General features: G+C 32.9%; 1 protein-coding gene and 2 long non-coding RNA genes across 3 annotated transcripts; 1 reads left to right on the top strand and 2 right to left on the bottom strand.

Annotated features, from left to right (window-relative positions):
- The first annotated feature begins 429 nt into the window (after positions 1 to 429).
- Positions 430 to 2,627, top strand: LOC145796557 (uncharacterized). The gene is made up of 2 exons (XR_014337032.1): positions 430 to 649; positions 2,400 to 2,627. It is a non-coding gene; the product is annotated as an uncharacterized LOC145796557 (long non-coding RNA).
- Positions 2,628 to 3,265: 638 nt separating this feature from the next.
- Positions 3,266 to 6,244, bottom strand: LOC145797796 (pleiotropic drug resistance protein 2-like). Its single transcript, XM_082885215.1, has 6 exons — positions 6,084 to 6,244; positions 5,748 to 5,972; positions 5,454 to 5,625; positions 5,090 to 5,344; positions 4,127 to 4,234; positions 3,266 to 3,280 (listed from the first exon to the last, which is right to left on the bottom strand). Exons 1-6 carry the CDS (start codon positions 6,242 to 6,244, stop codon positions 3,266 to 3,268), a joined length of 936 nt encoding a protein of 311 aa, XP_082741341.1.
- A 316-nt stretch (positions 6,245 to 6,560) lies between these two features.
- LOC145796556 (uncharacterized) lies at positions 6,561 to 8,509 on the bottom strand. The gene is made up of 3 exons (XR_014337031.1): positions 7,917 to 8,509; positions 7,455 to 7,640; positions 6,561 to 6,898 (listed from the first exon to the last, which is right to left on the bottom strand). It is a non-coding gene; the product is annotated as an uncharacterized LOC145796556 (long non-coding RNA).
- Between the last annotated feature and the right edge of the window lie 2,838 nt (positions 8,510 to 11,347).

Below are 11,347 nucleotides of genomic sequence, written 5' to 3'. Positions count from 1 at the left end.
TGTTTAGTTTATGGGTGGAAATTTGATTCAAGAGCCATAATTTAGAATTAATTTAAATTGGGTTCATATAACACATATTTAATTATTTGGTCCTTTTAATTATATGAATGGAATGTACCACTTTGAGAGTTGTTATTATTTATCATATTGTATTATAGTAAATGTTTGAAATGTGAATTTATGATATATTTTATCAATAGAAAAATATATTTTTGTGATGAAACAAATTATATTATTTATGTTCTAAAATATTAGAGTGTTGTTAAAATGATTTTGATTGATATATATATATATATATATATGTTTGTATAAAAATAAATAAATAAATTAATTAAAAAAAAGGAGGCAACCACGTGGGGCTGCCCCCACCCCTTCCTTTTTACCCTTTTTTTATTTTTTTTCTGCTGCATTTCTTTTCCTTCCCAGAGAGGGGTTCCCCTCTCTCTCTCTCTCTCTCTCTCTCTCTCTCTCTCCAATTTTCACCATTGTTGCTCAAGCTTTGAACTTAGAGTGAGAGTTTTTAGAGGAAGATTTTGCACAATCTTTGTAAAAGAAAGTTGGAGAGCTCGTTGCACTCTTCGCACTGTTAGTCTCGGATTCTTGATCTAGCAAGCTTGCATTTTTGGATTTGCTTTTCTTCATATTTGAGGTAGGGATTTCTTGGATTCTCTTCAATATATCACTACAGATGGATATGTGGTACTTTTTATTACATGAAAAAACTTGAGTTTATAAGTGATTTTTTTTAAATACATGTAGATGAGATTTAGGATTTTGAATCAAATAGTTTAATCTTATTTTTTGTTGTTGATTATGGAAATTTTAAGCTAATAGAACATGTTTATGATGGTTGAAATAAAAAGCCCTAATTTTGAGTTTAATGTTTATAAGAATGTAAAGAAAAGATGATTTTTATATATATATATATATATTGATTCATGTTGATTTTTTTTTTGTTTGTTTGTTTGTTTTGTGAATAAGAAATGTGAAATGGGAAGAGAAGGAAATTTAAATGGTTGATCTTGTGATGTCTTGGTTAATATGATGAATAGATGCTATTAAAAGTTAGTTGTGAAGTTTAAAATGAAAAATCCTAATTTTTATTTGATGGTTATGTACTATGAAAAAGGGTTAATGTTTATGAATGATTGAACTAGGTATTGTCACTGGTAAATTGAAAAATGTGATAGTTGAAAAGTATTCAATAGATGATTGTAATAATTATTGTGAACTAGAAATGGAAAGTAGAGAGAGAATGAAGTAAATCAAAATCATGAAATTGGCCTATGTTGTAAATGTTGGTGATCAAAAATAGTGGAATCAATAGCGGACATTATGAGATGGTATAATTGTTAATCTAACTCTAGACAATATTGGTAATATTGAGGTATGGAAATGTTATGAGAATCACACCATCTTGTTTATAAGAATTTATATTATTACTATTAAATGCTTAGAGGTTTTGTCCTTGGCTAACGGTGGAAAACGATATTACTTGTAGAATTGATGTGAAATAGGTTGATGTGAAACCTTATGTGTTGTTGATTAACTGCATAATTGCGTAATTATAAGTGAATGAATGGAAGGAAATTAAAGTGCACGTGTTATGGAATGTGGTTATGCTATATAGAGGTAACGCGATCCTTCCGGCTAGCAACTGGTAAAGCGGGCTGATGTGCTATATAGAGGTAATGCGTTCCTTCTGATTAGCACCCGGTAAAGCAGGTTGTGCTATATAGAGGTAATGCATACCTTCCGGCTAGCAACCGATAAAGCAGGCAGATATGGTTCTTGGCGAGACCACGATGGTAATGTGAGGCTTGGCGAGGCCACAAGTTGTTTATTTTATTATGAGATTTTATTGCTAATGTGTGTATATTTGTAGAGATTATTATTGACAAAAATATGTATTGAGAATTTAGTTGAATTTGTGTTATGAGGTGGATTGATTCTATTGAGAATATCCTTGTTGTGTTCATTAATGTTGTTTGGTGTAAATGAGTAGCATGGGTGTATAAAGGATTAATTGTGGATTTGATTTTGAAAATAAACGTCGTGATGCAATCATTTGGATTATAAAAGATGAGTCGTAGAGTTGCCGAAATGGTTATTGTGTGTGATATTCGCGATGTGACTTCGGTTTGGAAACCTTTTGAATTGAAAATAATGAGTTACGAAGGTCTGAAAAATGGATTTTTCTTGAAATGATAAATAATGATTCTTTTGAGAAAAGTATACGTATGTAAGTATATTTTGGATATGCAAAACAACATTATCTATGTATATTTATTGAGCTGGATCATTCATGATCATATATATCTATATTATGCAATTGTTTAGAATCACTGGAATCTCTACTGGACATTAGCGTTCATCCCACGTTGTTAACCATTTTTCAGGTGAGAAGTTTGAAATATTATTCAAGACCATGGAGTCTCCTTATTTGTTGACCACGGGGTCTATTACTTGTAGGCAGAATGCCATCTTATTGTAGTAATGGTTGATCCCTTTTATTTATTTGTTTTGTTTTATTTTTTTTTTCTATGTAAGCCTAAGGACACATGTTATAAATTATTGTAATTGAACAGTTTATCACCGTGCATACGAGAGAGAACATTTATTGCTTAGCTATTTATTCTTGCTTCCGCTTTTATTATTATGGAAATGGACTATAATCAGGGATTGGATAATGATATTCAAGTAATAAAATCTGGGACTTTACAATAAGACTCTTATTTCATTCTTCTTCTTTTTTATTTTTATTTTTAATTTTTTTTAAAGAAGGTTTTCAAGTTTGAAAAATATGAAGCGGCAGCCTTAACCTTTGGAAAAGGAAACATTGAGATTAACTTCACCATGATTAATTTCTGCATTGTTAATCAAATTGGGAAAAGGAGTTAGTAGGTTAATCATTTTTATGGATTAACATCTATTGCATGTGCTTTTGGATTATGTATTATTATTAGGCATATATACCCATTGTGTTATATATTTTTTAAAGTAATTTTGTTGATCGATTAAAAAAAAATTCTTTTTTAAATCCCTATATTAGGTTTCACATTTCCTATTTCTATAATTTGTGACTCTATGGAACCGTTTTGAAAATAATATACATATTTTTTTCGTATTTTATTGTTACTTTTAACATATTATATATGTGGAAATATTTCATTGCCTATTGTTTCACATAATTTTTTTTGTACAATTTTATTTTTTGGTCAACTGTTATTTGAAATAATTATATCTTGAGAAGTCATGGTAGGTCTTATACTAACATTCCCTATAGTTAAAAGAGAAAGAACTATACATATAAACTTTTTTTTTGTCTTCAAATTTTTATTTTCAATGAAAATGAATGGTTCTTTCTCTTTTGACTACATATGTTCACTAATTAAATTTAGTGGAAGTGAATTATCATAAGAAAATGTAATTAAATTATCCATTCATGATTCACACTATATCATCGCTATTAAAAAAAAAGTCAATAACCTGATCCACTACTATTGCATTTTTTTTTTTTCCACTAAAATATGAAGTTTTTTACCTCTATTTCACTGCTGGAAATTAAGCTTTTAGTGGCGTTTAAAAAACGCCGTTATAACTATCAAAAACGCCGCTAATTGTTTTTGTGACATTTAGTACCAAACGCCGAAGATGCGGCCGTCGCTGTAACTTTATGACGCTTTAAAAGCGTCGCTATATTAGTATAGGCGGCGTTTTAAAAAACGCCGCTAAATGTGCTTCAGAATGATGCAATGACGTCACTCCACATTTAGCGACGTTTTAAAAACGCCGTGATAGATCATTTTTATTTTAAAAATATAACCGTTAGTATTCTACAGTGGCCTTTAAAAACGCCGTTATAACTTCATTTTTTTTAAAAAAATTAATAATAAATTGTGCTAATTCTGTGAGATTTAACCCAAAAAAAATCCCTTTTATAAAGATGAAAAATATACAATATATTGACTAAATTTAGACAAACATAATACTAGATCAATTCATGCTTCTCAATACGCAAAAATATTTCAATTCCAAGATGAAATAAAGTTGACCTAGTGGTAAGTTGAAAGTTATTACAAAACAAATCGGCACAAAAGATGCAATTCAAACTAATTATACATACAAGTACTATGAAAGCATCTACTAAGAAACAAAAATTCCCGGGTTCTATAAGGAAGATGATGGTCCTTTGTTCACATCTCAGCATGGTTGACACATCTTGTGCTGTCACCTACCAAGCATTCACCAAAATAGGTGTTAACAAGGACAAATTTACCACACAACCAGTAAGTACAGAGAATACAAATGTAGTTGCCTACCAAGCAACTGATGAAACAGATAATAAACAATTTGAATCATGGCCGACTCTACCAAGCAACTGATGGGGAGCCATCTCCCCATCAGCTTGCCAAAAGCTTTTGATTTTTTTTTTTAATGGTAAATGTTTTACTTAATAATCAATTGACCCCAACAAATCAATGGTTGAATGATTGCTTGATAATATATATAGAAAATGATGTGTTTGACACTATTGACAATGAATTTATCATGCAAAAATTTCAAAAAATGGCACCTCATTGAATGTAATTGTAGAAGCTTACATATTTTTTTGATTTGTTAAGACACTAGTATTTTATTAAAAGTTCATTTTACTTGAAGTTGAAGAAGTTTAAATTTTAATTAGTTTAATTTTTTTTTCTCATAAAAATTGGGGAACTTAAGTTTTTGGAGTGAACCCCATCCTTATAAAAACCTGGAGTCGCCACTGATTTGAATCCAATAAGATTTTAAAGTAAATTGATGCTTAGATTACATACCCAGATTTTTCTAAATTATTAGTGTGTTTTTGTTAAACTTTAAGAGAGGCTAATATAATTTATTATAAAATTAAAGAATATATATATATATATATATATGAAAAAAGACAACGTTTATGTGTCTAGAGAGCACAAGTGTCATAATTATGATAATAATGACATGATTTCAAGTAAAAAGATATATGTGGTATGACAAAAACAATAACAAAACTCCTCATACAGGTATATATGTGACGCTGAAAGTAGTATTTCATGTTATAGATACATACCGGCCTGGGGATGAGGAAACCAGAGAACAAGTTCCAAAAACTGGAGAAGAAGGACATGACAATAGCCGCAATTTGATGGTTAGGAGTCAAAGCCACAACCATCATTCCATACATGGAGAAGTAGGTAAAGCACATGAATATGAAGTAGTAGAAATAGAAGAACTTGACTGCTGTCCATTCAAAGCCAATCATCGAGTAAAGGAGAAAAGCATAGATAAAGGTCTGAATTACAACATAAATTGTTTCTATGGCCACCTGTAATAGAAAAAGTACCCTGTAAATATTGGATGTGGGAGACCATATATACACATTCTTCTTAGCGAAAAGAAGAGAGAGATGTGATGTAATGTCTTTTATCCTTTACCTGAGCATATGCGTAAGGCAACTCTGAATACATCCCAGCTGTCCTTTCACGGTAAAATACTGTTCTCTCAACTGCTACAACAATTTGCACCGCATTAGCATTGGAGGCTCCAAGGAAAAGGACAGCAGAATAGGTAGCTCCAAGCAGATTAAGCAAGTCTTGTTGTTGGTGTCTGTTGACCAAAAATTATACAATTAATCTTCATGTTAGTATTGACGTCAATTGATAATAATAATAATAATAATTACCACAAATGTGATAACTAGAGTGTAAATGCCAAAATTATAGACTTGCATTTTGCTTCCTTTGCCCAAGAAGATAACACCAAAAATAATACCGATGACAATTGTCATGAAGAATCTGATAGCATTGTACTGTGAGTTCCTCCAGTATGACCAGTGTTGTTTCCAGAAGCAAGCCAAGCATTGAGTTAGTAAGGATTGCGAGTATTTGGTAGGGAAGTAGAGGTCATTGGTACCTGGTGCTGGAGTGCTTAGTTCCTTGATAAGTTCCTGATTTCTCTTGGAAAAGAAAATCATGAGAAATATCAGCACGCACTCGGACAATGAGAGAGAGAGAGAGAGAGACAGTGATAAAGTGTAAAGGACTCAGTACTGTCTATAAACATACTGGTAGAGGCCAGAATTGGCATAAATTTCTGCAAAGTCAACATCAAATTGTGCCTCAACTGAAGTAGAGCTGACGTCCAACATCCAAGTAGCTGGATTGTAACCCTCAGTAATCTTAGGAACCCCTGGAACAGCCTTCAGGAGAAGGTATTGATTCATCATATTTCGAACTTTCAAATTGATAATAGATGACTCTTTAGAAACTAGCTATGGAGGAAAATGAAAACTGACCTCAAAATATTCAACAAGCTTGTGAGAATGGCGACCGAGAGGTCCAGCATATATCACATTCCCTCCTCTCTTCATCAATAGAAGCTGCAAGGAAGAAAAATTCGTACAAATATATGAAGAATGCAAACTCCATATGGAGGCAAACTCTTAACATATTATGGAAAGAAGGACAAACTCTATCAAATTAAGATTGTGGTTACACCGTCTGATATCTGTTAAAGAAGCTAAATGTTCAACTTTGCAAAATGGTTCACAAACGGAGGAACAAAAGAAATTATCACTCCTCCTAGAAGGATTAAAAAAAAAGCTACATTTGCATGCCCTGGAGAAATGTGATACAGACATTGCTCACTATAAGAAACAGCTGGACTTGCACATAGTGCTCAGACATTAGCTTATGACAGAACATCTGGAACACCAAATTGCACTGAAGGGTACATAAACAAGAAAAGGCTATAGCGTTAGAGTAGGACAAACCTGAGCAGCCATAACTGGATGAACCATATTTTGAATTTGGCTTAAACATGACTCCAATGTGTTTCGTATTTTTTCACATCTCAACAAAATCTTATACCCTGTGATTGCCTGGAAAAATTAGTTAAACTAACTGTTAGACAAAGAATGATATGATTTACACCTACACTCTCCCAAAAAAAAGAGGATAAAAAGCATGATTACATTGAAGAAGGCAAACAAATAATGTATATAATGGGTTTTTTAGATAATAAATCACTTCACAAAATAAACAAGCTAGAACTACATTACAGAATCCCCAAGCATCTTCAAGTGGATGTAAAGTTTGATTCTCTTCTGGAGACTACTTTACATTGTAGAATCCCCAAGCATCCTCAAGTGGACGTAAAGCTAGAACTGCTTTACATTATGTAAAGTTCGATTCTGCTGTGACCCATTTTGTTTGGCTTTTGGAAGTATTTGAGGTTGAAGATTGAATGAAAATTTTCTTTCAGTTGATGAGGTGGTTAATGGAAACTCAATCCCACACATTAGATTGACAATATATGTATAAGCATGTTCAATCCCACACGATAGATTGACAATATTGGTATAAGCATGTTCAACAAAAATTAAAACAAAAAATCACAACAGTTTAATCAATTATGTAAATAGTAGTGAAAAATACCAAGTAGAGTTTACTAGACTCAGAGCAGTGCAGAATAAGTGAATTGGCTCTCTCCATGGCAAGGTGTAAAGCGCACAGAACCTTCATTCCTGATTGGCATCCTGGTCGAGAAGATTCAATGGACGAAAATATCTGCAAGATTTTGTCGATGCATTTCTTAAGCTCTAGGCACATTAAACGATGCACCTGTGGCCATCAAACATAGTCATAAAAATGTGTTGAAAGCAACAGCAACTTTGGATGAAGTGATTGGGTGCACCCTTAGCAGTTAATAAAGAATCACCAGCATATTAAAGAAATTTGGGAGGATATGCTTAGTTTATTTCATTCATAAATCTTGAAATACTTAATTTGGTGCAACTAAATTGCGTTAAATCTTGTTCTCAACGGACAAAATAATACTAGAGATGCTAAAATGATAATTACATATCCTAAAACTCAAAGACAAAAACTACTATTTACCTTAACGGTACAATATGGAAGTTCCATAAGGTCAGCACCTCATTCACATTTTTTAATATCTGTGGCCTGCACATTGAAAGTGATAATCATAATGTCTTCAATTAGTGTTCCTGAAAGAATAAAGTAATTAATGACTGAGCAATCAAAGTTGATAAAAGTCACATGAACCCAAACAAATAAATAAATAAATCAAATTCAATTTCTAGGTATGACTAGAAAGCTGTATGTGAAATTCAGGAATACATGCTAATTGCAGACATCCAAAAAAGGAGAAAGTCAATTGCTGTTGTGACTCTAAAAGAGTAAGCTATGAAGATATTAAAATAGTTCAAATAATGTGACTTTAAAAGAACATACTTTTCTGAGCCACCAAACATGAACTGAGAAAATAAACTATCAAAACTAGTGTTTCTCATGTAAACGTATAAAAACTGCAAATTGCGAAATTCATCCCGAAACTGAAAGCCATCTAGCAAATAAACACAAAAACATTTATGCACTTGTTTTCAACCTAAAGGGTCCGGAAAATAGTATGAGGTTCGATTATTAGGACCTTCTCAAGTGTCTAGTAAAGAAAATCAGCTCAACCAAAAGTCAATCATATCTGGATTCACCTATAACAATAATGCCATGGGCAAGTATATATCCCGTGATAAGTATTATGTCTATGAACACTTTTCTTCCACCAAATCAATCTTCATAACTAACCTCGTATCTATGCCGATGTCGTTCATCCACATACTCTGAATTATGGTACCTAGAAATAAACAGAGAATATAGTATTATGCATGCATGAAGGAAGATGAAAAAATCAAAGAAACTTGATTGGAAAATGTGGACATTCATATCTCGCAGAAAGGGATGTTGGGTTCACTTTTGGAAAATGCCCAATGCCAATTTTGCAGTTTCATCTCCAAGGTCTGAAGCTGCAATCCAGTCAACTGATGGCTTCAATGAACATGCAATACAAGCATGTAGATAGAGAAAAATGTGGGGTGCCATTAAAATAATTCATAGCCACATCATTACTTGAAAGGGAAAAATCGTAGATATTTGGTATATTTACATAGCAGATAGCTTTGAAAAGAAAGAGCATTCATGGTAAAAACAAACACTCATCATCCTATTGTCCTAACAGTTGATGAAACAGAGCTTCTTATTCCTAGAGAACAAGTTTATCAGAAATTTCTTGCCACAAGCCTAAGATCCTACAATCAATTTTAACAGCTTTTTCCTTGGGCTATATTTCGATCATTGACTTGTGGTGGGAAAAGTCAAGAAGAAACTGAAGTGAAATAAGACTTTTTTTTTTTTTTTACTTTCCACTTGATAAATCCATGATCTGAACATAACACTAATTTGTGTTGGTGTGATCGTGCAGGTTTGTCACTTCTGAAATCCCAACTAGAGAATAACTGCCATACTGAACAAGCATAAAGGATATCAAAACCATTCAAAAGCAGCATAAAATGAAATATTTTCAGAAACAAAATATGAACCAACAAACAATTAGCACGTTCAGTGAGAAGAAACAACAGGGCATCAACATTCAAATATCAAAACCATTCATAGAATTCACCGGATTGATTTCAATAACCAAATCGACATTGCACCATCAGTTCAGCTTGAGAGAGAGAGAGAGACAGAGACAGAGACAGAGAGAGAGATAGAGACAGTGGAGCTCACCGATCTAAATCGCTGAGATGAACTTCGATTTCGATTTCGAGAGAGAACTTTGAAATGGCTCTGATGAATCACCAATCTGTTTCGTTGAGACCATCCTGAATCTCTGAATCACCGAGCTGAATCCCTGAGATTATTAGGGTTTAGACAGCAGTGAAGCTCACCGATCTGAATCGATTCACCGATCTGAATCTTTAAGATCATTAGGGTTTAGACAGCAGTAGAGCTCACCGATCTGAATCGATTTTGAGAGAGAACTTCGAAATGGCTCTGATGAATCACCGATGTAAGATCTTCGAAATGGCTGTGACTTCGATTTTGAAAGATCTTAGATAGCGCAAAGAGAGAGAGCTCGAGATTTTCATTTTCGCTTATCAGATCAAAATAGCTTATTATATTCAAAATAAAGGTTGAAAAGACGGAGATAAAGAGCGCGTGGGACAACACCATTTGAAGGCGTTCAGAAGCGTCTTCTATTCATGAAACGGCGCCGTTTTGATTAAACGAGAAGGTGACGTTTACAAAATGTCATTAAATATTTGAAACAGTGACGTTTTCAAAAACGCCATTAAAAAAACGCCTCCAAAACAGATATTTCTTGTAGTGTTTTTTACTTTTCCATTGTATTATCATGAATCATCAGAGCAGTGTGCATAGCTTGCGTTAGTCTTTTATCAAATAAGTGCAACTCTTTCAAAAGTCGGGGGCATCCTTAAGGAAAAATAAATAAATAAATAAATAAATAAATAAGTTTAACTACATATATTCAACAAGTAAATTTAGTGCAAGTGAATGATCATAAGAAAATGTAGGCAAATTATCCATTCATATCATCGCTGTTAAAAAAAAGTCAATCACCTAGTATGCCTCCATTGCAATTTCTTTTTTCTTTTTTTTTTTCTCTTTTTTCCCACTAAAATATGAAGGTGCTTTCTACTAAATTCTTTTACTTTTCCTTTGAGTTATCATGATGTATATTCAACAAGTAAATTTAGTGCAAGTGAATGATCATGATAAAATGTAGGTAAATTATCCATTCATATCATCATTGTTAAAAAAAAGTTAATCATCTAGTATGCCGCCACTAAAATATGAAGTTCCTTTCTACCAAATTCTTTTACTTTTCCATTGAGTTATTGTTGGCTACATATTTTGTGCAAGCCAGTTACAATTTGACGTGTGGCAAAGTAAGGGTAATATGGGGAGCCCATTCAAGTCTTCGATCTTGATCGTACACGTGGCAGTTAATATTAGTTGTTATGAGATCTGAGTAGCAGTGGATCAACAAAGAGATGCAAGGTGACGTGACTTCAACGGTTACTCACATTCAAATTCAAATATAGGAGAGAAGCCTAACTACAAGTGATTGCGTAGTGGAACTACTTATAAGGCAGCATGATCAGCGATCACGGAGGAGTAGTTCGATGGTTTGAAGTGAAGTTCGATGGTCATCTTTGAGGAGTATAAATAGCAGGGAAGACCCCAGAAAAAGTCTCAGACTCAGATCCAAAAAACCAGTCTTACTTTACATATTTCTTTCTAGTTTTTATATTTCCTATTCTTTACATTCCTGTACTTTAAATTCCTGCACTGCACTTCATTCATAGGAGTAGTTTCAAGTAGATTGTCGTTGTAAACCACTACGAGGCTGAGTTTGGATCATTGTAAGTTTTTCATACTAATGAAATGCTTCAATTGCTCTTTATTTAACTGTTCTTGTGCTTAAATTCTCCTAAATCAAGCCACCA

The sequence above is a fragment of the Camellia sinensis genome, chromosome 8 (genome assembly GCF_055761805.1).
Source record: "Camellia sinensis isolate YWXY chromosome 8, ASM5576180v1, whole genome shotgun sequence".
In the NCBI taxonomy this organism is placed as follows: domain Eukaryota; kingdom Viridiplantae; phylum Streptophyta; class Magnoliopsida; order Ericales; family Theaceae; genus Camellia; species Camellia sinensis.
The sequence above is the reverse complement of the archived record's forward strand: the minus strand, read 5'-3'. Positions and strand labels throughout refer to the sequence as shown.

Coding starts and splice junctions, on each gene's coding strand:
- LOC145797796 (XM_082885215.1), bottom strand. CDS start 6,244: ATGATGAATCAATACCTTCTCCTGAAGGCTGTTCCAGGGGTTCCTAAG. Junction 5,973..6,083: donor GCCAATTCTGGCCTCTACCA/GTATGTTTATAG, acceptor CTTTTCCAAGAG/AAATCAGGAACTTATCAAGG. Junction 4,235..5,089: donor GTTTCCTCATCCCCAGGCCG/GTATGTATCTAT, acceptor AATGCTTGGTAG/GTGACAGCACAAGATGTGTC.